Source organism: Papio anubis, chromosome 4, assembly GCF_008728515.1.
Source record: "Papio anubis isolate 15944 chromosome 4, Panubis1.0, whole genome shotgun sequence".
Lineage (NCBI taxonomy): Eukaryota > Metazoa > Chordata > Mammalia > Primates > Cercopithecidae > Papio > Papio anubis.
Window position 1 is genome coordinate 4171319 of NC_044979.1, and position 23812 is coordinate 4195130.

At 43.0% G+C, this 23812-nt stretch overlaps 1 protein-coding gene across 1 annotated transcript; it reads right to left on the reverse strand.

Annotated features, from left to right (window-relative positions):
• Positions 1-236: 236 nt before the first annotated feature.
• HTR5A (5-hydroxytryptamine receptor 5A) lies at positions 237-16936 on the reverse strand. The gene is made up of 2 exons (XM_003896907.5): positions 14782-16936; positions 237-3462 (listed from the first exon to the last, which is right to left on the reverse strand). Exons 1-2 carry the CDS (start codon positions 15520-15522, stop codon positions 3130-3132), a joined length of 1074 nt encoding a protein of 357 aa, XP_003896956.1. The 5' UTR covers positions 15523-16936; the 3' UTR covers positions 237-3129.
• Between the last annotated feature and the right edge of the window lie 6876 nt (positions 16937-23812).

Here is a 23812-nt window from a genome sequence, read left to right on the forward strand (position 1 = left end):
AGTGGGGACGGTGGGTGCCAACGTCCTGACGGGGTTGCCTCACGAAAGCAGGGAAGACAGCTGCAAACCACAGACAGCCCCAGTGAACCATCAGGGCCCAGCCCATGAGCAGTGCAGAATCTCTCCTTTCCTGATATGGGACAGAGGCTTTGAGAAGCCCACCTGTCCCCTCCTCTGATCCCATTTCCCAGATGCTAACCAAATCCCTGTTTGGCAATCACTTTCACTCAGCACTCGAGCTGTGGACTCAGTCTTTATCTTCTCTTTAATAGAAACATGGCAAAGTGTTGTCCCTACAGCCTCTTTGGCTATAAGCTGGGAACTGTGAATCCAACAGACCAACATAGAAGCAAAAATGCTCCTCCTGGGAAGAAGAGACAAATAACAAGCTTTTTATCAAGAATTAATCCCTATAATATGGTCTGATATCAATACAGACTCAGGGATATCTTCCGCTTGTCTTTCACTACCATACAATAAAAATATAAAACTGATAGTGACCCCAAGAGGTCCAAGATCACTCATCAGGAGAGAATTATCTTCTTTGTACATTGTCTTTAGGCAGGAGAGCAGAGCTGTGCATTTTGTTCGACATATTCTACAAGAGCTGAAAGGAGAGCTTTGGATTGGTTCACCTCAGTCACCCTACAGACAGGGCTTGCAGGAAACCCTCCAGCCTTCTCTAGGTGCACCGTCTAATAAAGGTTGTTGTTGCAATCTGGCACGGAAACAGGATTAGGTATTTTGAGCAATTACTTCTGTTTATGATTTATATACATTTCTAACCTGATAAAATATTAGCAGTCAAGCATAAACAAAAGTGTTTCACAAATATTTGATTTGCATAATAGAGACTCAAAGTCAATGAATGTCTACATTTCTTACCGTGGTATAAACAACTTCTGCTATTGAAATGGAAGCAAAATAAATCATTAATTGCCACTTCTTCCTTCTCTTATATGGAACGTTTCTTGCTCTAGATAGCATAGGCAGAGTGTGTTGTATATAATGTATAATTTAAGTGACACCTGAGAGGTGTTAAATACATACTGAGTGATAAGAATAACGAGGCTTATTCATCTTATGAAAACATTAATAAAACCCTCAGCTGGAGATTAAATTAATATTATAATAACATTGTTCTCCAACTGGGGTATACAGAATCCTGGGAGAGTTGGGGAGTATTTGAAGCCACCAGAAAAATGTGGCACATCTTCCTCAAGCTTCGCTTTACTGAAGACTATGAACTTTTTTAAAGAGTAAGGCACTCATGATTTATGGAGTAAAAGTTTTCACATGGATTTTCAGGTAGAATAGACTTAAACTTTTACCCTTGATTCTAGTGTCACCTCTCCAGACTCCTCTTGTCTGATTTTTTCTTCTCTGCCATGGAGTACTTAATAAAGCTTTTGAAGCACTTCCCTTATTAAAATACTGGAATATAATAGCATTTCTTGTTCTCTCTGATTTCGAGTAATAACGGGGAAAAGTAACTTAAGTAAGTGAACAGTCTGTATTTTAAAATACTTGTGAGTTTAGCACTTCAAGTGATATATAAAGAAGAAAAATCTAAGGATGTTTCTAAATAAATTCTTCAATTCTTATCACTAAATTTCTCAACGAATCTGCTTGAATGCATAAAGATCTGCATTTAGCATATTAATGGTGACTTCACAGGTGTCTAACATTTCTTTATCTGCTCACATTCTTTTGATAAAGCTAGTTTTGCAATAAAGACAAGACTAAACTTCAAGCCAAGACCACATATAAATTATCACAAATTTCCTATGTTTGAACTCTTAATTGATATAATTTATTATATATAACATACTACATGAATTACAATAAATCAGAGATTATTACATCATTCTTTAATTCATGCATTTAAAGAGTCAGGGACATAGCAGACCACAGGCAGTTTTATTGCCTAGGATTGTTTTTAAAGTTTCGTATAATGGCACTGGTTTTACATGATCATCCAAATGCTGCATCATCACTTAACTGCCTCACCTCACAAATTATACTGTCAATTTGTAGAGAACTGGGGCTACATTTTACCATTGTTCTATCTTTGTCATTGCCCACTAGCCTTGGCCTCCTAGCAGGTATTCACATATCAACAAAAAATAGCAATTAGCAAATTTATCAAGGATGCCCTTAAAGTGCCTGTGTTTGGTGAGTGTGCCTTCATACTCATTGGTCATGAGATGCCCAACTCTATAGCAGTTGTTTTACTCTAATCTCATGATTTGAGGATAAAGGTCTTTGCCTAGAAACACTTGAACATATTCCACACACGTGAAACCAGTAGCAAATTAGCAAATTTGACAGATTCTATGAAACCGGTAGACTTTTTTACTGTTTATAAACTGTTGCTTCAAAATGAAAGGAAGTAGTTGACCCTCAGTGCCTGCTTCATGTCAAGGGATTGGATTTTGGAATAAACTAGTCAGCTAGAACACCTGCCTCTTTTACAGTTGTGTGTGTGTGTGTGTGTGTGTGTGTGTGTGTGTGTGGTTGCCACAAACAAAACCTTAAAGTTAATATTCCCTGCTTTCATGGATAGGACTATGTACTTTAATATATTTGGAGACGGTGTTTTGTGGTCAACTATTGGGACATATCCCATCAGTATGAGGGTATATGTACTAGGACCATATAGGAGAATATTTGAAATGCGGGCTGTTCCAGAAAGCCTGGAACTATGGTCTCCTATCCCCAGATGTCTACATCATGACTTGTTCATTCTTTTCTATCCATTCTCAACCTGCCCATATCATTTTACCTCCTCCTTCTTATCTGACTTGTTTGACTTCTTTAGGACAATGTCGACCACCATGCCGAAGTGAATTTGGGGAGGAAAGGACACTTTGTGGGCAAAGACCGTGGCTGTCAGCACAGAGAAAGGGACAGTAGGTGAGTTAGATACATCATGTCACCAAAACTCTGTGAGGAGTCATATTCTTACTGAGGAGGTGGAAAACAGGCCAGTGCAGTTCTGAAGATGACCCTGGAGAATGGTGAGGATTCATCTCGTCCACATGGCTGTTGGGTGGGGATGGGAAATGAATGAACTGGGAATTCCGTTGAATTCTGGGAAGAAACTTCTTTCGATGCTGGTCCTCTCCCTCAGTGTTGCCTAGAAAAGAAGTTCTTGAAGGCGCTGTTGTAGTTCTTGTTGAAAGCCGTATAGATCAGGGGGTTAAAGAAGGAGTTGGAGTAGCCAAGCCACAGGAAGATGCTTTTCCAGATGGCGGGGATGTCACAGGAGCAAAGAGGACTGATGAGCTCCGTGAGAAAGAAGGGGATCCAGCAGAGTGCGAACACACCAATGAGGATGCCCACCATGAGGGCGGCACGCTGCTCCTTCTGCTCTCGCCACGTGTCCCCTTCTGTCTGGAAGGTGACGGTGGCATGGCGGACCGTGAACACCATCTGGGGCTGTTGGGCAGAGTCCTTCACCTGGAAAAGACAAGCAGGAGCTTTATGAGGAGCCACCTCAGTCTACCTCCAGGCTGAGCCTAGACACTGACAGTCCTGGATTCCGCACATCCACTGGAGGGAAAGTCTTCGATGGATAGGTGTGGGAACCTGAAAGCCTGTGGCACTTGCTCTCAGATATGGAAACCAGGCAACGGAGCTGGGGTGTTTGCTTACATCTTAGAAATGAAAGGACCAGATGTGATGAAAATGACAGCATGAAGATGGACTCCCTGTTGCTGTCTGTTCAACAGAGGCACTGGCAGAAACGAACAGGCAACTTGGCCTGCACAACTTAGTGGCAGAGGTGCACACATCGTCAAAAGTGTCCTAGGTTCCTAGCAAAATCCTGTTCACTTAGGACCACGTTTTCTACCATCTTTATAACCTTATAGGCTCATGTAAGTCCCCTCTATAATGTTAGGACTTTCTAGAACTTCTCCTCTGGCACAAAGCTGTGCCCCATAGCATATTCTACTGCTTGATGCAGTCTAGTAACCAGGACATCTCCCTCTGGGTCTATTCTTCTTCTACCCCTGTATGTATGTAAAACTGAGACCCCAGTCTTTTTGTCTCACGTGGGTTCCCCCAAGGCCTCCACAGGGCAGGTTCCCACAGAATCAGGCTCTCCAGTTCACTTCCTTCTGTCAAGGAGTGGAATTCCTGGGAAAGGAAGCTCCTCCTCCCTTCTGGTCCTATTTTTAGCTCTTGGGAGAACTGACATAATGAGTGTCTACTGATGAGGCAGCCTTAATATGAAGCAATCATAAATTTACTGAATTAGCAAATTAATCGATCCAATCAAAATGTGGGACAGTTTCTGATTCAGTCATTCTCTGGTGGGTGAGATTGCATTGACATTAAATAGTATTCTTCCCCTCGCCAGCATACTGTGACTCTAGTACATTTAAAAAGATATACACAACTTGTTCTCAAAGAGCATATGATCTTTTAGGCAAAGAATTGTCAGGTTAATCTAACCCACTTAACTAATTCTTGGCAGCATTTATAAAGTGGACTCAAAAGGAATTGACTTACTGTCATATGGAATAACAGGTGGAAATAGGAACACTGTGGATAAGGCAATGTTAGTTGATGAATAAATTACCAAATTTGTAGAATAGCCTTGCTGACATTTATTTGCAAAACAGTATAATATCAAACACTAAATTAAATTTAAAAGAAGATAATAAATAATGAAACCAAAGGTCCGTAATAGTGCAACCTTTAAAAACACGTATAAAATAAGCACTGAAAAAATCCCTCTTTCTGTACCTCTAGATGAAACCAGAGTTACCTTTGGTTACTGATTTATCAATGCACATCTGGAAATGCATTTGAGGGAATTCATTCATAGAAATCCAAACCATATTTAGCTTAATTTTTAAGCATAAAGGAAAGAAGGAAAGCTACCAATTTCCTTAACAGAATTCAACCCCATAATAATATCAGGGAAGCTGTTTTCCATATTGTCCCAAGACGCCAATAAAACAAGAATTGTAGCTGGACTCTTCAACCCTCTGGAAATTCTCCTTCCCCTTGGCACATTTTTATGAGTGACAATGGGGACACTGGTAACACTGGTCATACTTGAGACATGGTCACACTGTGGAGGCTGATCACATTGGTCACATAAAGGATGCTGGTAACACTGGAGATGCCGGCTATACTGGAAACATCATGGATTTTGATCATATTAGAGAAGCTGTTCACACTGGGGATGCTGGTCACACTGGAGATGCTATTCACACTGGGGAGCTGGTCACACTGAAGATTCTGTTCACACTGTGAATGCTGGTTACCCTGATGATACCATGGATGCCGTTCACACTGTGGATGCTGGTCACACTGGTGACACCATGGATGCTGTTCACTCTGTGGATGCTGGTCACACTGGTGACACCATGGATGCTGTTCACACTGTGGATGCTGGTCACACTGGTGACACCATGGATGCCATTCACACTGTGGATGCTGGTCACACTGGTGACACCATGGATGCTGTTCACAGGGTGGATGCCATTCACACTGGAGATGCTGTTCACACTGGGGATGCTGGTCACACTGGAGACACCATGTAGGCTGATTACACTGGAGATGCTGGTCACACCGGAGATACTGTTCACACTGGTGATGATCACACTGGTGATATCAGTGACACTTAGGGCTTGATTTAGAATTTTTTTATAGTTTAGTCATAGAACTCCAAGTTGTTCAGAAAAGCATATTTTTCTATTACCTTGTGAAATGTTGATTATTTTACTGGGCCATCTGGCCATCTTTGGGGCTGTATTCAACACCAACTCACTTGACAGAAGAAAGAGTGGCATTGATTTAAAATGGTACCCCAGGGACAATAGAGTCTCCAGCTGCTAGGAGGATCTTGGTTGTCTGTGGAGTTTCAGGTTTCTAATGCCCTCAGATGGTGGATTTGTTTGCTTACTCTATGGCTCTCGGACTTATGGACTCCTTAGCTCTTTGCTCTCTTCTAATCAATGATTGCAATAAAGCACTTAATTGAGTCTGGACAATAACACTCTATTTTCAACCTGGTCATTAGTAAACTCACAGAAAGAGAGCAAATAGGGTTAAAAAGTGAACAGTTAAGCCAAATTAATTTTTCCTAATAATCTCTGAAATGCACATAAAGTACATACTTCACAATTTAAGATTCATATATAAATTTTTTTCTAAATGAACACTTAGCCTCATCTCCCCCAGCAAACAAGTTCTTTGGAGACAGGTACATATGTGTTAGAGCTTTCATCCTTCCAAAATGATTGCATGCTAAATAATTATTTACTGGTTAATCACAAATCTGGTATGTCCTTTTATTTCATCCAAACACTCTGCTTTGCCTCTCTAATAATGTCCTAGATAATCAATGGATTACCATCAATAATGGGCATTGAAATTAAGGGATAAAGACTCTTACCCTGGAAGTGTGGTTTCAGGTGATTTGCATGTTAGACCACACCACTGTCAGAATGAGAGATGGGTCACAGGAGCCCAATGGAACAATACAAATGTTTAAGCTAAAAATGACCTTACACATTAAGGAAGGCTCCATGAGGGTGTGAATAAAAAACCTCCACAAACTTAAGACTGATTGTTCTGTAACTGATAACAAGCAGCTTTCTTGCTTAAACCTCTTCAATCAATCAGGCACAATGCAGTTTTGGAATATACACTTGTAAACCAATTATTTTGTGTCAGCCCTCACTCCTGAGTCAGCCAGTTAGGGTCAGACTCGCCCCAGCAAACACACCTCTGAACACTGATCACCCAACAGAAAACCCCATTCCAGCAGAAAACCCCATTCCAGCAGAAAACCCCATTCCAACAGAGGCCCAATTTCCAAGCATTTGTTCAGCAGAAACCCATTTCCAACAGAAAACCCCATTCCAACAGAAAACCCCATTCTGAGTAAACCCCATTCCAGCAGAAAACCCCATTCCAACAGAAAACCCCATTCCAACAGAAAACCCCATTCCAGCATTTCTTGAGAAAGCGTTTCCGGCGGAAGGTAACTTAGAAACATTCCAGCAGAAACCCCATTCCAATGAAAACCCCGTTCCGGCTTCGTGTTTCCAGCTTGAAACCCCCATTTCAACAGAGAGCCCATTTCAACAGAGAGCCTATTTCAGCCAGTCCCATTCTGGAGTAAACCCCATTCAGCAAACCCCATTTCCAACAGAAACCCCCATTCCAGCAGAAAGCCCACTCCATTCCAACTGAGAGAAACCCATTCAGCAGAAAACCCATTTCCAACAGAAACCCCATTCAACAGAAACTCTGTTCCTTGAAAATCATTCTGAGTAAACCCCATTCCAACAGAAAACCCCATTCCAACAGAAAACCCCATTCCAGCAGAAGCCTCATTTCTTAGAAAGGCTTCCATTCCAGCAGAAAACCCCACCCATTCCAACTTAGAAACCCCATTCCAGCAGAAGCCTGGCTTCAGCAGAAATCCCGATTAGGTAAAGCCCCCATTCCAACAGAAACCCCATTTCCAACAGAAGCCCCCATTCCAGCAAGAAAACCCTCATTCAACAGAAACCCCATTTCCAGAGAAACCCCCATTCCAACAGAAAACCCCATTTCAGCAGAAAACCCCATTCCAACAGAAAACCCCGTTCGCTAGAAATCCCATTTCGATAGAAGCCCCATTCAGCAGAAAACCCCATTCCAACTGAAACCCCATTCCAAGCAGAAACTTCGTTCCAGCAGAAAGCCCATTCAGCAGAAGCCCCATTTCAGCAAAAGCAGCCCTCATTTGATAAGAAGCCCCATTCCGAAACCTCATTTCACAGAAAACCCATTCTGGCAGTGCTCAGCTGCCTTTCTCAGAGTATCCTCGATCCTGGAACACGCTGCAGTCTGGGATGGCAGGCATTCCATCCTACTGTAGGAATTGCTTATGCAACCTCCAGCCTCCATACTAGACAAAAGATTCCAAACTTTGTCTTTCTATCCCAGACTCTGAGCAGTATTGGCATCACCTCTGGACAGTTCTGGAGGTTCCACTGAGGTCATTTTGAAGACCCTCCACGGGAACCCTGGGCCACAAGTGCATTCACTGGGCCCCAAACTCAGTTGCCCTTTGTGTCTGCAGTCAAGTGCATCAGTCTCAATAAGGATTTGAGTTCCACCTAGTTTCACTGGGCTTTTATTGCTCAATGTATTTTGTTATCCTAGGATTTGTGACCAACTATGTCCTTGGATAAGGTTGCAAGGTTGAGGTGTTTGTATCATGTAACTCGATCTTTGACCGAGAGATCTACCATTAGGTACTTGTCTTAGATCTATGTGTAAAGCTTTAAACCTCTTTCCATGAAGGTGTATCATTTGGCAAATATTGTCATGCCATTAATCTACTTATCCTACGGCCTCTTGCTTTGCTTGTGTGTTGTCTACATGTACAAAGTCTTGTTGCATGGGTTTTTGTTTTGTCCTGGAACTCTTTCTGTTGAATACAGAAGGAACTATTCTATAAGGCATTGGCTTGATAAGTTTCCAATCTAATTCAAGCTGGACCTGAGGGCTAATGATTTGAAGACCATTATTAGGCCAGTGACCAATTTATGAAAAAGCAATTGATCAAACTTTGCTTGGGGTCCCCTACAAAACTTTTATGAGGGCACTCCTGACTTGTCGACTTGTGAAAATATGTCACATTGCCCTATTGTTTTCCAGCTTAATGACAGTTGTGTGGACAATCATGTGTCCCCTTCTCCATCTGTTTGGTCCAGGATCCTGAGACACTATTCACAAGCACGAACTGTTGATCAACTACAGTTGCCTCTTCCTCGCGTGCCATGGTTTGCTTATGTCCAAATTTCAATCCTCTTTTTAAGAATTTCTATTTCCTATTTAAAATTGCATTATGATCCTAACTCTTGCAATTTTCTTCACAAATGCCAAACTTTTTTTTACTTGAAGAAAAACATCTGATGAATGAAAAATTAATAAGATATTTAGAAGAAGCTCTAGAAAAATTAGGAGACAAACATCAAATGGCTAAAAGTCAGCCTCTTTAATTGGTATTTTGAGGGCTTAAAATAAAATCCTAACTCTAAAATAGTCTCAAAGATGTTGTAACCTTCCCAAACCTGCCCTCTTTGCAGATCTCTATCTTGTATTTTTCTATTCAGCTTTATCTGACTTCCTAAACCAATCAGGATTTTCTCAGGAAAAACACAATCACATTATAAAATTACCAGAAGAAAAATCAGATTTATAGAATTTAAATTAAAACCTTCATCTAAAGCTAAGTTAAGAGCTATAATTAAGAAATTTTCTAGGCCAGGCATGGGGGCTCATGCCTGTAATCCCAGCACTTTGAGAAGCCAAGGTGGGAAAATCATTTGAGGTCAAGAGTTTGAGACCAGCCTGTGCAACAGAGAGATCCTCATCTCCACACAAATTGTAAAAATTAGCCAGGTGTGTAGGCATATCCCTGTGGTCCCAGCTACTCGGGAGACTGAGGCGTGAGAACTGCATGAGCCCAGGGTTTCAAGGCTGCAGTGAGCTATGGTTGTGTGACTGCACTCTAGCCTGGGTGACAGAGCAAGACCCTGTCTCAAAAATGAAAGGAAAGAAAAGAAGGAAGGAAAAGAAAGGAAAAGAAGAAAAAGAAAGAAAAATTTTCTAAACTTTTGTCATAGAATTTATAATTTTTTTAGATTATCAAACAAAATTTTTATTTTCTTGAACTACAGATGTGTACTAATTAGTTAAATTAACTAAAATCCTCTCAGATAAGAAAAAAATGGTTAAAAGAAGAAACATAGAAAATAGAAGAGTTATATAACCCAGTTGTGAAAATTTAAATAGAAAATATATTATGTAAAGTAATTTTAGAAGGCTTTCTTTTAAGGAGAGGTTGAATAAAGATTCAAAGTAAACTAAATAAATCTGGGCATGGTGGCTCACTCTTATAATCCCAGCACTTTGGGAGGCCAAGGCAAGAGGATTATTTGAGCATGGGAGTTTGAGACCATCATGGGCAACACGGTGAGACCCCATTTCTATAAAAAATACTAAAAATAGCCAGGTGTGATGGCTCACACTTGTAGTCCCATCTACTTGGGAGGCTGAATAAAGATAGAAAAGAGACATCAGAAAACCTTCAAGCAGCATATTTGTGTATACCCAACAGCTGAAGTATAGTCTTGTCATGTCTTTCTATAAATGGACTTAAACCTGAATTTGGGAATTTAATACAAAAAAATAAACTGAAATGTGAAATTGCCAATTTGCAAAATATCCAATGTAGAGCTAGACATTTCCAGATAGACTTAGAAAGTAAATGCTAGAAATCAATACAAGATATGGCTTTAGACATTTCCAGATAGACTTAGAAAGTAAATGCTAGAAATCAATACAAGATATGGCTTTCTAGATAAGGCATCCAAAAGGGCCTCTGTTCTCAAAGATTTGAGAGCTGAGATAAGGATCCCTATACATATTAGTATATTGCTAGCAGAAGGAGCCTTGAAAGAATGAACATCTCGTGTTGGCTAAAAAGCAAAATGACAACGATATACAATCTATCTAATAAAGCCACTCCAAGGAAGGTATTTTCACTCAACAATTTCTTTGTCTTTTTAAACTTTCAAGGAGAATTTTCTATAACTAGATGTACAACTATATAATGTTTTTGTTTATGTGGGTGTCAGTATAACTACCAGTAACCCCACTATTATAGAACAAGAGATCTTTCCATGTACATTTTTAAAGTTGTCTGAAAAACAAAAAAGCAAATTGACTTGTAGCAAGTTTTTAAAAATTAAAAACAAACAAAAAATTCAATAAAGCTATTGGTGGCTGGATGCAGTGGTTCACGCCTGTCATCCCAGCACTTTGGGAGGCTAAGGTGGGCAGATCACCTGGCGTCAGGAGTTCGAGACCAGCCTGGCCAACACCCTGTTTCTACTAAAAATACAAAAATTAGCCAGGCACGGTGGCACACACCTGTACTCAGGAGGCGGAGACCAGAGAATTATTTGAACCTGGGAAGCAGAGATTGCAGTGAGCTGAGATCAGGCCCCTGCACTCCAGTCTAGGCAACAGAGTGAGACTCCATTAAAAAAAAAAAAAAAACCTATTGGTTATAGGTGATACCAGGTAGTGAAACAAGATAATGAATGACAAATTGACAAATTTCTGGCATATAGTAAATTTTTCAAAAGCTTGAGAGAAAATCAACTTTATTTAATGAAACAATTCAAGTAGTAACAGTCTTTAACAATCCTGTATGCCAACTTATAACTGATATTTTCAGATCATTATCAAAATAATACTTCTTTAACTTATGACATACCTGCAATAGGTAGGATCTGCTTCCAAATAAAATGTGCTGCAGCCCTTGTTCATGATGAGATTATAACTGATCTAGATGTGAGAATGCCTACACCGCATGTAATTTTAAAAATTACTATAGAAATTCTGATGGTCCTAGAATCTCTGTAGACAAGAGACTCCACAACTAGAAAATTTAATTGAAGTAGAATGCATAAGAGTTAAGACTGATTCTTCCTAGGTTATCATGAACATTCCTTTTCATGCAAATATGAAAATACGGGGGGGCCATGCTCTGGGTGGATTAAGGTGACAGCATAGCACCTGTCAAAGAACATTGCTTATTTTAAGCTCACTGCTTAATTCAGTAACCTGGATCAAGGGCAACTCACCTCAATCAAGATTCTTTTAAAATTTTCTTATCTTAGGATTTGTAACCAAGTGTGTTCTTATATAAGGTTGTAAGGCTGAGGTGTTTGTGTTGAGTAACTAGATCTTTGATTAAGAGATCTACCATTAGGTAATTGTCTTAGATCTGTGTAAAAGACTTCAAACCTCTTGTCATGAAGCTGTACTGTTTGGCAAATGGTGTCATGCTATTCATCTACGTAGCCTAATGATGCTTGCTTTGCTTTTGCTGTTGTTTGTCTACATGTATAGTCTTTTTATATAGGTTGCTCTTCTAGGTGTAGGTCTGCTGCAGGGATCATATAGGAATCAAATATATGCATAGTTTCAGTATCATTGGTGGCCTATAATTTTGAGAGGGTTATTAACTTTGTCTATTATATATAGAATGAATAAGGATAGGAGGGCAATTAGGGTTAGATTAATAGAAGGTAAAATAGTTCACACTATCTCTACCTCCCAGATGTCTACAGTACCTGTGGAGATTATCGGTGTTAGCCCCTCTGTTGTGAAAGTCAGGCCACCAGAGATGGACTCACTTCAGTAAATACCCATTGGACGACAACCAATCAGCAACAGCTTCTCCTACAGAGGATGCCATCTATCCACATCTCAACAATCCACCAACCCCTGAGGCTCCATACCTCCCAAAAGCGCTGTTTTAGGTCAGCATTCTGCTCTGCTCAGGGAAACTGCCTGGACAGCACAGCCCCTACTCACTCTAGTAAGGAAGGTATTTTTCTTTGTCATTTTATTTCAGATCTCTAGCAGTGGCTTTCTTGTCCTTTGACAAGGGCAAGACTTATCTGTCTTGTGTTGCCAGATCCCAGCTCAATGTCTGACTTAGGTTAGGATTTCATGGCATGTATTTGAATAAAACCCAGCAGATAAAGAAATGATAGAAGTGTTGTGGTGTCCCTAGGGAACAGCTAGCTGGTGGTAGAACTCATTTAGAAGCTTTGACACCCACTCCCACTATCACAGAACAATCAGGAGGCCTGGTTTGTAATTAACCCTTCAACATAACGTAAGGACAGAGGCAGTCACATATTATATTTAGAGTAGTGGATTATTTAGAGTCCTTTTGCTAAGTCAAGGGACCCATTTTCAAAACTGATCTGGGAGAGGTAGAGAGAGGAGAGAATACACACACACACACACACACACACACACACACACATACATATATACACATATATATACACACATATATACACACACATATGTGTGTGTGTATCTATATAAAAAGCACAAAGATGTTATAATGCTTTGCTTCTGCTATCACCAAAGCAGAGAAATGAGAGTGCCTTCATCCTTTTACAACAAGCCTTGGGATGGAATTGTAATTAACTTTCTCCTTCTGAAGCTGTGTTTGGGGTTGACTGTAAATCATATTTGCCTGAATAAACATCAGGGGAGAGGAGGATTCATAAAAGGAGGACCCTTGGAGGTGACCAGTCTCCTTGTCCCTGGCCTGGAATTTGAATGGACGCTCATATGCACGGAACATAGCTTCAGGTGGTCTGATGGAAGCTTCAGTGTTCTTACCCATCAGCACTCTGTTCAGCTTAGAAATCGAATAGTTCAGAGTTTCCCAAATTCAGTACACTTGACATTTTGGTCTGAACAATTCTCTGTTGAGGTGCTGTCCTGTGCATTGTACAGTATTTAGCAGCATTCCTGACCTCTGTACACGACATGCCATTAGCACCCCATCCTCAAGTCTTCATCATCCGAAATGCCTCCAGACAGCCTAAATGTTTCCTGGGGGGCAATATCACCATTCGCTGAGAAGTGCTGCTATAGGTAAAAGAACAGGTAGCCTCTAACCCCTCATTTTCTTCCTTCCTCTAAGATGATGTCCTTTTTCCTCAGCTACACCTCTGGTCCCTCTGAGTTTGACTGACTGGGGATGGTTAGAATTAGCTACTGACTCTAGAAAGCACATACAGAGCTCAGGGTGCATGTCTATTTCCCTCCCTAGACCAAACTCTTCATGGGCAAAGACAACATCTCTATCATTATCTTACTTCTTGCACTAAGCCTGTAGTATGCACTCCATATGCTTGTTTCAGAGCCAACAACAGAAAATGGGGACTGTGTAGACTTCTGCTCTAACTTAAATGTGTGAATTAGATTCAAGGAATCTTCCTTGGTAATGAAGGGGAGCAGTCTTCAGAATCATGAGTCATAGGGCCAGATTATTAACAGTCAACAACAAAACAGGAGTGGGAGAAGATGAGAAAAGCTCCTCGCTGTTGCTAAAGTGGTTGTCATGCAATAAATACCTCTCATAGAGAGCTGGGGAATTCTCTTTCCTGGATTTTTAATTTCCTTCTGCAGCTTTTCTCATGTTCAGGAAGGAAGACAAGTAGTCTTCAGTCACACCTACAACCTAATAGGGCTGTGGGGGATAGACCCAGAAAGTAGCACCCCAAGGCAGTGGAAGCAGATAACAAATGCAGGCTCTGGGACCAACGCAGGCAACATCTTCAGTCTTACGTCAGGATGGGAGGTTGCCACAGAATGACAGTAACCTAGGTGATACCATATTTTTAATAAATCGGTTGCTGTAATTTGCAAAGAAAAAGAATAGACTAGGATGAAGTGCTAATCTGCATCGCCTGACACACGGCAGTCTTCTTACCAAATCGTGCTCCCATCCCTGCCTCCCCTCCTCCTGGAACACCCCCATTCTAAGTGCGGGAACCTGCTAGTTTTTTCCAGTATACTGAATCAGTGTACCCCAGATACCAGCTTATCCAGATGTTCTAAAGGGTGTTATAGATCCATAGAATTTGGGGGCCAAAGGGGACCCTGTAGAATGAGGCAGTCCGAACTCCTCGTGTTCTATATGTTTAGCAAATAACTCATTAGAGAAGGAAAATGATGTGATTAGCTCTGTGAGAGGGAACATGTCAGAGCAAAGTATATCTATGATGCTTTCTTCCAGTCTCCCAGTTTACTCCCCTAACTCCCAAACACAAAAAGTTCCATTTTCTACAAGTGTGGGGGGTGGGGCAGGTGGCCTGGGGATATAGCCTGTATAGATGCAAGTCGAATATTTTTAAGGATTGCTGAGATACCCACCTCCACAGCTTCTGATATGGGTGAGACGCTATTGGTCTTCCTGGAGCCCACGCGGAACTTGGCAGCCTTATAGATCTTCCAGTACACGAAGAGCACCACACAGAGCGGCAGGTAGAAGGCGCCTACGGTGGAGAACACTGCGTAGGAAGGCTCGCGGCTTACCTGGCACTCCTCGCTGCCCTCAGAGTACGTCTCTCCCCAGCCAAAAAGCAGCGGTGCCAGAGAGATGACAGCGGAGAGCGCCCAGGTGAGCGCGATCATGACGTTGGAGATGCACTTGCGGGTGCGGAGCGTGTATTCCAGGTGGCGCGTGATGGACCAGTAGCGGTCCAGGGCTATGGCCGTCACGTTCCAGATGCTGGCCGTGCAGCAGAGCACGTCGCACGCGATCCACAGCTGGCACAGCCGCCGACCCAGCTGCCAGCGGCGCCCAGACAGCTCATGCACCAGGCTCAGCGGCATGACCAGCGCAGCCACCAGGACGTCCGAGATGGCCATGGACGCCACCAGGTTGTGGGGCACGCGGTGGAAGGTGCGTACACGGAGGATGGTCGCCAGCACCAGCAGGTTCCAGGCGAACGTCGCCGCCACCAGAAAGCCCAGCAAGGTGAGAATAAGCACTCCGAAGACCGAGAGCAGGGGCGAGCTGGGGCGCAGATCGTCTTTGCCGAGGCTGCGGTTGGTCTCCAAAGGGGAGGGGGTGGAAAGGGAAAAGGAGGTTAGGTTCACAGGTAAATCCATCTCTGGGTCAGGAGACCGGCCTGGGGTACTTGCAGAAGGGGTGTTCAGGAGAACTTAAGGTGGCCGCTGTGCCCAGAGCCAATCCGGATGTTTGCAAACTCTGGCCAGTGGTGGAGTTTCTGGAAAGTGCCTGTGAATTTGGCCCCAGTATCCTGCTAATGAGCATCCGTTGGAGATGGTGTGGTTGCAAGCGCGGCAGGTCTGAAGCCCTCAGAGGCTAAGGAAGCAGAGGCGAGGGGCTGCGTGTTGCAGCCAGGGCCCGCCTAAGCTGTCAGGAGCCCAGGGCTCCTCGCCTTGGTGGAAAAGGCTGTCTGGCCGCCCAGAGCCAAGCATCTCCCAGATCGGGGAGAAGCTGGGCGGCCAGCCGCGTGTGGGTGCAGGAGAGGGGCTGGTGCGTCAGAGCAGTCGCTCTCACCGCGTTGCCTCCCTGCCCACCCTTCTCTCTAGGCAGCCGGCTGCAGCCTTAACTCCGTGCTAGGGAAGCCAGTTTTGGGGGGACCTGCTTTCTGGGACCTGCCTTCTGTCCCAGTTGCCCCCGCCACCCCGTCTGAGGCTGCGGCTCCGGAGAGCGAATGCTGGCGCGCCCACCGAGACCTGCCTTATCCAAGCGGAGATCTAGCCCTACGTAAGCCATCAGCTGATAAGGCCGTCTCTCCCCGCCTCCTGGCTCGGAGTGCAAGGCTTTGAGGCTGTCCGCGGTGCTGCCGCTCTCCCCTTGCCCGGAGGCTCCCAGTGCGCGCCCCCACTTGTGGTGCTGTCCGCGGTGCTGCCGCCTCTCCCCGCCCGGGCGCAGGAGGGTTGGCGCTGTCCACGGTGCTGCCGCTCTTGCCTGAAATGGGCTCGCCACGTGGAACAAGTTGACCAATGAACTTTCCTCAAAACGTTCCCCTAGCCATCCACACACATCCCTCTAGGGGTGGTCTGGAGGCCCTAGATACTGCTTTCTCAGCTTTCCGTAAGTATTTGCTCTTCCTACAAGAGTTCCGAGTTAGGGGTCTAAGATAGTTTCACTAACTTTTGTTCTCCGGAAGATTTCAGCACGATTGCTTTCTTCTTATCCAGTTCTCAGTTGCTTCCCTTAAGGGTTGTTTTCCTTAAAGGAGGAGAAGCAAGATAGCAGTTGCTGCTGTTCCGAGAGATGGCTGTCGTGTTGGAGCTAGAATGCTTCACCTAGCTCCAACATGAATGGCTGAAGAATGTTTTCTCTGCTTAGAGTCATAAGGCAGCTGGGTAGTCTCCAGTGGTCCCTACTAAATTTGCTTCCTGAGAAGGAAAAATTGGAGTATAAGTTATTATAAGAGCTCCATCTCACTCAAAAGAAAGAGGTTCTCCCCTCACATATGCACACAAAACAACCACAGAAATTGAGAAAATATCAGAAGCTTCTAACCAGAAATTATGATTTAAAGCACTTCATAAATAGGCACATGATATAGCAATATAAAAAAAGCTGAAATTTTAAAAATGATGTGATAGAAATGGCAGAAAAAAAGGTGTTAATAAACTTTGTTTTTAAGTATATAAAATGAGTGTCGTGAAATCCTGTGCATTTACAAGCAAATTTAGTCAGAAACATTTTGGCTGTTTAAAGATTAGCAACATGTGTTGATATAAGATTTTGTTTCTTGCAGAGTAAAACAAGTATCAGGCGAATGAACTGAGAAAATAGAAAGTCCTCCACTGGATCCCAGAAGATGGGACAACATCATTAAATACAGGATTATTCACAGGGCTATTTCAAAACACCACTTAAAAACAGCTGATGGTGACTACCTGTGTGCAGTGCAACTGTGCATGGCCCCAATCAAGAAGCAAGCTTGTGCTTGTTTAGGGCACATCACCTTCTTGAGGCCATGGAACTAATGGGAATGAGATGTAAACTATGATTCCTCTTATTTGAAAAAAGTTCTGCTTCTAGTCTCAGGGCCTGTGACCTGGAGGAATGGATGAGCTGTGTTGCCCACAGGCAGGCCTCAATGGATCTCTCTCTACAAATCTCAAAAGGCATTGTGGGCTGGTGATTGTATTTCCTACTGATTCCCCAGGCCACAGCTGTCTGTATTGATAGCTAAGTGAGCAGCAGAACAGTTAATAGGAACAAAGCCAAGGATAACTGAGGATAATTTGTGAAAAATAGAGTGTCATAAAGTTAGGGCCTGAACAGAATATTTCCACAAAGAGGAGATCCAATGGAGCATTTCAAGAGGGGATAAACCTTGTTCAGAAAGTCTGGTTGATCTCTTAAAACTACACAAATAAAAAATCATAATATTTCAGCTTCATCTTAAAGCATAGCCCCAATTTTATCTTGAAAAACACTGAAAAGGAAAAAATCCGAAAAGGTATAAAACTCCCATCTGCCATATGGTACCTCTGAAATGGCAGTATTGGGAAATATAAGTTCCTGGGTTGTCACCTGATATAGGTTAAATTGTGTCTCTCCCTCCCCCTCCCTTACCCCCTGCCAGATTTATATATGGAAGTCCTAACCCTGAGAACCTCACAGTGTGACTATATTTAGAAACAAGGTCTTTAAAGGGATGATTAAGTTAAAATGAGGCCATAGAATAGGGTCTCATTCAATCTGACTGATATCCTTATGAAAACAGGAAATTTAGACATGCAAAGAGACACTAAGGATGTGTGTGCACAGGACAGACCCTGTGAGAATAAAGTGAGGAGGTGGCCATCTACAAGGCAAGGAGAGAGATATTAGAAGATGACAGAATTGGAAGATTAGAAGATATCAGGATTGGATTTCCAGCTGCCAGAACTAGGAGCAAATTAATTTCTAGTGTGAGCCACTCAGTCTGTGGTACCTTTTTTATGGCAGCCCTAGCAAGCTAACATACCATGCGACAAAAGATACTAGCAAAAGATACAACCACATGACTGAATGAGGCGCTACACTGGGGGCAGAGGGAATTATAGACATATAAACACATCATGGGACATCTACTAAAACCTTTCCTTTACAAAATGTAGTTTGCAGCCATCTAGCAATCATTCGAGTGCAGAATCAGTTGTCTATTGAGGTTACCTATGGTTTGTAATCAAGTAATGTCATTGGCATATACAAAAATACTTATTTTAGATTTTCCATAATGGGAAGGTATGAATCTATTTCATTTAAGTAGGAGCTCATTTTCTTGTTGTTGTTGTTGTTGTTGCTTCTGTTTTTTGAGACAGAGTCTCGCTCTGTCGTCCAGGCTGGAGTGCAGTGGCACAATCTCGGCTCACTGCAACTTCCGTCTTCTGGGTTCAAGCGATTCCCAGCTAATTTTTTTTGTAATTTTAGTAGAGATGGGGGTTTTACCATGTTGGCCAGGCTGGTCTCGAACTCCTGACCTCAAGTGATCCACCCCTGTCAGCCTCCCAAAGTGTTGGAATTATAGGCCTAAGCCACCACGCCTGGCCAAGACCAATGAATTTTAATCTAACAGCATACAAAACATGCGAGATACAATTTCAGATCCCACATCACAGCAAACCTTTAAAGTACCACCACTCATTGGGTTTTAATACAGCATCATAGAAAAAATATCCATAATTATCTGAAAAGAGTATTAAAATACTCTATTTTCAGCTGTATATCTATATGAAAGTAGATGTTCTTCACAATCTTAAACTAAAATAACATATCCCAACAGATGGAACGTAGAAACATTTGTTCCAGATGTCTTGAAGAGATTTGCAAAAATGTTAAACAATGTCTTTCAGAAAAATTTTGTGGAAAATAATTATTTTTCATAATGAGGTGTCATTTATATAAACTTGTAATGGGTTTATTATTTTATGTTTAATAAATAAATACATAAATATGTTGAAAATGTCTCCAGTTTATTTTCCAGTAAATATTAATGTGTATAACCCATGTAAACAAAAGCTCTTTCGGGTACTCAATTTTAAAGAATATGAAAGGGTCCTGAGACCACAGCGTTTGAAAATTGCTGTCATCAGAACATCACACTGATCCACCGTGTTGATGTGGGATGTTAATAAGACAAGACAAGCAAGAAAAGAAGTCTCAAGTTTGTTAGAGTCCTCGGTAAAATACGTGTGCTCCAAAATGTGAGAAACAATTTTGTCTTTGAAAAATCAGACGCCCACGACGTCATTGATGATGTTAGGGCTTCAGTGGCCCGGAGTGTGACAGGGTATTCCTTTCATTATAAAAATATACATATTGCATCTGGTACCTCCCCCTACTGGCAAGGAAACCTAATGCTTGGTCAGCACTTTGAATGCCAGAGGCAGCTGCTCTGATTCACATCCTGGTGATGTGGAAAGGCTGCCAGGTTCGGTTGGGGCTAAGAGTAGGAAATGTCTCTAGCAGAAGTCCTGGCTGCAGTGAAAGCAGTCCTACTGCTTGGGCTTTCTGATTTGCAAAGCTTATGTTACTAGGAGTACCTGTAATGGGAAAAAAACTCCATGAGGATTTTATGATAAACACTAGTAAAAGAGTCACAGTATAGACCCCGAGGGTTCTGGAGGAAAGTCATCCCATCTACAACAGGAAACATTACACTGTTGGAAAAGCAGTTTGTGTAAGCCAGGGCTCTGGCAGAAATAGAGCATCTGAGTATGAGACATTAAGTGACGCTGGAGCAAAATATAACCATCAAGATGTGGGCTTTTGCAGACCCACCCACAAGATTGGGTGGGCTCAGCAGCAAAACAGCATGAAAGAGAAGTGGTGCAGAGCAGAGCTGGAGGGTGCAAGCCAGCTCCACAAGAGGTGGCCCAGGCCACCCTGCTGCCTGTCATCATTGTACAAGCATCTACCCCTCAGCTCAAAGCCCTGGCTGCATGTCCAGCTGATGGGGCACCAGCAGGGCCGAGGGGGATTCACAGGTGGGTCAGCCTGCTGTGTTGGTGCAAGTCAGAAAGAAGACTGCTGCTGTCTCATGTCTCCTCTGGGTGGCCTTGGGAGACAGCAGTCAGGGGAGACCCTTCCAAGGGGCAGAGCTCTAGGTGCTGCACCTGATCTTCCATTTTATGTGGAAAGGGGAACAGCCTGAAGGAAGACTGGATACAGACTCATGAGCAGTGGCTAAAGGTCTGGAAGGTGAATGACCGGAAGGAAGGAGGTCTGTGAAAGAGGCTTGTAGATGAATCAAAGGGAATAAGGACAAAGTGTAGATGTTTTTATTACTTTTAACATCCTCCAGAGAGCATCTACTGCAGAATAGAACACTGGAGACAGGATGGCTCAGTCCACCGGTGACAGCCTGTCACTTGTCCACCCCAGTTCAGCACAATAGTTGAGTGGAGTAGCCATGGTGGCTGGGAGGGAAGCCATGCACGGCTGAAGCAGCATGGTGTCTCTCAGCAAGCATGGTCTAGTTACTGCTGCCTAACATCCAACCTGCCAGTCATGGAGACCAGTGCTGAACCCCCAAATTGGCATATCCCCTAAGGAGATCGTCAGTCACCTTGAAGGGCGGCTATTCATTGGCAGGGATGGGTCTGCCTCTCCTGCCTGCAGGGTCTCAGCCAGATCACTCTCCAAGGACCTTTGTAAGTTTCCATCCTCTGATACAGGATTGCATTCAGCATCCTTGTGAACCAGTGACCCCACTTTACAGCAATGAGCACATGGCCTTGGGTCCCTTCACAGACCACTTGTTGCAAGTTGAGCTGCACTTCTCCCCAAGTGAGAAAAAAGAAGTGTTGAAGTCCTCACCCCTGGTATCCGTGAATCTGACCTTCTCTGGAAATAGGGTCTTGGCTAATGTAATCAAGTTAAGATCGTACTGGATTAATGTGGACCCTAAATCCAATGACAGTGACCTCATAAGGAGAGGGAGATGTGAAGATTCAGACACAGAGAGCAAAGGTCATGTGAAGACAGAGCCAAGTGATGCTGCCACATGCCAAGCAACACCGAGGATTGCCAGCAACACCAGGAACCAGAGAGGCCAGGAAGGACCCTTCCCTGGAGCCCTCAGGGAGCACAGCCCTATCTGCTGCACCTTGATTTCAGATTTGCAGCCTCCACACTGTTGGAAAATTGATTTCTGTTGTTTTAAGCCCACAGTTTGTGGCACATTGTTACAGCCACCCTGGGAAATTAATACACGATTTTATCCAGAAACTGCCAGCCCGATGGAGTGGGGGGATGGTCTCTCAAGTATGCTAGGGAGATACTACTAGGGGACACTACTCTGCAACACCATCCCTCTACAGATAGTGATACCATAAATCAGTGTCATTTTATGGAGCTGTCCTTAAGGTAGACTATACGGACAGGCCTAGAAACCACGAAATAGAAGCACATCATCATGCTTCCCGTCACAATCAGTGACCACCTGGCAATGTTGTCCTTCTTGTCTATGCAACTTTAGGCTCTGTGGGTCTAGAGGTTCTGGTTCCTAGAGAGACAGAGCTCCCATCAGGTGCCATAGCAATAGTTCAATGCAACTTGTTCACTTTGGGCTGCTCATGCCAAGAGACTAGCAGACGAAGACAAGAGTCATCAACCTGACAGGGATAACTGATCATGAGGTGGCAGGGTGCAGCTATGGAGGGAGTAGAGAAGGATGTTGCATTAGCCCATTCTCATGTTGCTATGAAGAAATACCCGAGACTGGATAATTTATAAAGAAAATAGGTTTAACTGATTCACAGTTCCGCATGTTTGGAGAGGCCTCAGGAAATGCATAATCACGGCAGAAGGGAAAGCAAACACACCTTCATCACAAGGCAGCAGGAGAGAGAAGTGCCAGCAGGGAAATGCCAGATGCTTATAAAACCATCAAATCTTCTGAGACTCACTCACTATCACAGGAACAGCACAGGAGAAACCTCCCCCATGATGAAATAACTTCCCACTGGGTCCCTCCCACAACATGTGGGGATTATGGGAGCTACAATTCAAGGTGAGATTTGGGTGGAGACACAGCCAAACCATGTCAGATGTGTTTGGAAGCCAAGTGATTAGTGTGGACATGTCATTCTCCAGAATATAAATACATAGATGTGGCAGTCCTGGCATGAAAAGATCTCGGTAACCAGTGGGTCAGATCCCTCAGGGATGAGGGTCTTACCTCATGGATGATTCTGACATCAAAGTCAACAGAGATGCTAGCACAGGTGCAGGAAAACACAGGCAGGTAGTAGAGAAGGGAGATGATGAGTATCTGTCAGACTTGATACCAGCTGCAACAGTGAGGGTCAAGCCTTATCCCACCAACCAGAACCCTGGATGGGAAGAACTCACTGTGAGAAGCAAGTGGGCTAAGCGGGAGTATAAGGAGTGGACTGCAGTGGACGCTATGGTATTTTGTCCAGGTTCCTCCCTCTGCACAGATTCTTCCTTCCCTAGATTCTGAGTATCAGCTATTGATGGCTCATAGCTACGTCCTTCATTGGGAGTTGAGCTCTGCTGCATAAAACAGCCTTGCCAATGTTGTCGCATCCCAGCAGGTGACCTGAAACCAGTGACTGACTGATGCAGGGATACAGATTCTCAGCTTCCTTGCCTCAATCTAGGACAGTTCCGATAAGCGACTTCTCAAAGCCCCTGAAGGATCGGTTGAGGTCTCGATTGTAAACACACTGAACATCTATTGCAGTATTCAGCAAGTTCAAATGCTTAGATAAACATAAAATACATAGCCTAGGAGAGTTCATCTTCTGAGGAAAAAAATCAAAATGCATGTGCCACAAAATGACGTTTCAGTCAACAATAGACTACATACACAACGATGGTCCCATAAGATTATGATGGAGCTAAAAAAAAAAAAAGTCCTATCACCTAATGAGTCATAATAGCACAACATATTACTCACCTGTAATGCTGATGTAAATAGTAACATTGTACACCTTCACGGCATAGGAGCAATAGGCTATCCCATGCAGCCTAAGGTATAATAGGTTATCCCGTATAGATTTGTATAAATACACTCTACGATGTTTGCACAACAACAAAATCACTTAACCATGCATTTCTCAGAACATACCCCTATTGTTAAGTGACACATGACTGTACCTATTTATTGGATAAAGTTACTCACTAGCCTAAACTGAGTAAATTATTGAGATGAGATTACTTGAAGTATCTTATTCTAGAATAGAAATTATTTGTCTCTACTTTCTTATTTGTCTCAACTTAGAAATGTCCCACGATGTAAGAGGCTAAACATGAATCTTCAAAGAGTCATTATATTCATAACATTAAATTATTATCTTGGGAAGTGTCTAACAGTGGGATATGTAACATTTCTTGTTAATAGCCAAGTATCTTTTACTCATAGACCAGGTGCACAAACCACAGTTATTCTTGGTT

Bases quoted from the DNA above. Each gene is read 5' to 3' on its own strand.
- HTR5A (XM_003896907.5), bottom strand. From the start codon at position 15,522: ATGGATTTACCTGTGAACCTAACCTCCTTTTCCCTTTCCACCCCCTCC. The intron at 3,463-14,781 runs GTGGGTATCTCA...TGTCTTTTCCAG, and splicing joins CCATATCAGAAGCTGTGGAG to GTGAAGGACTCTGCCCAACA.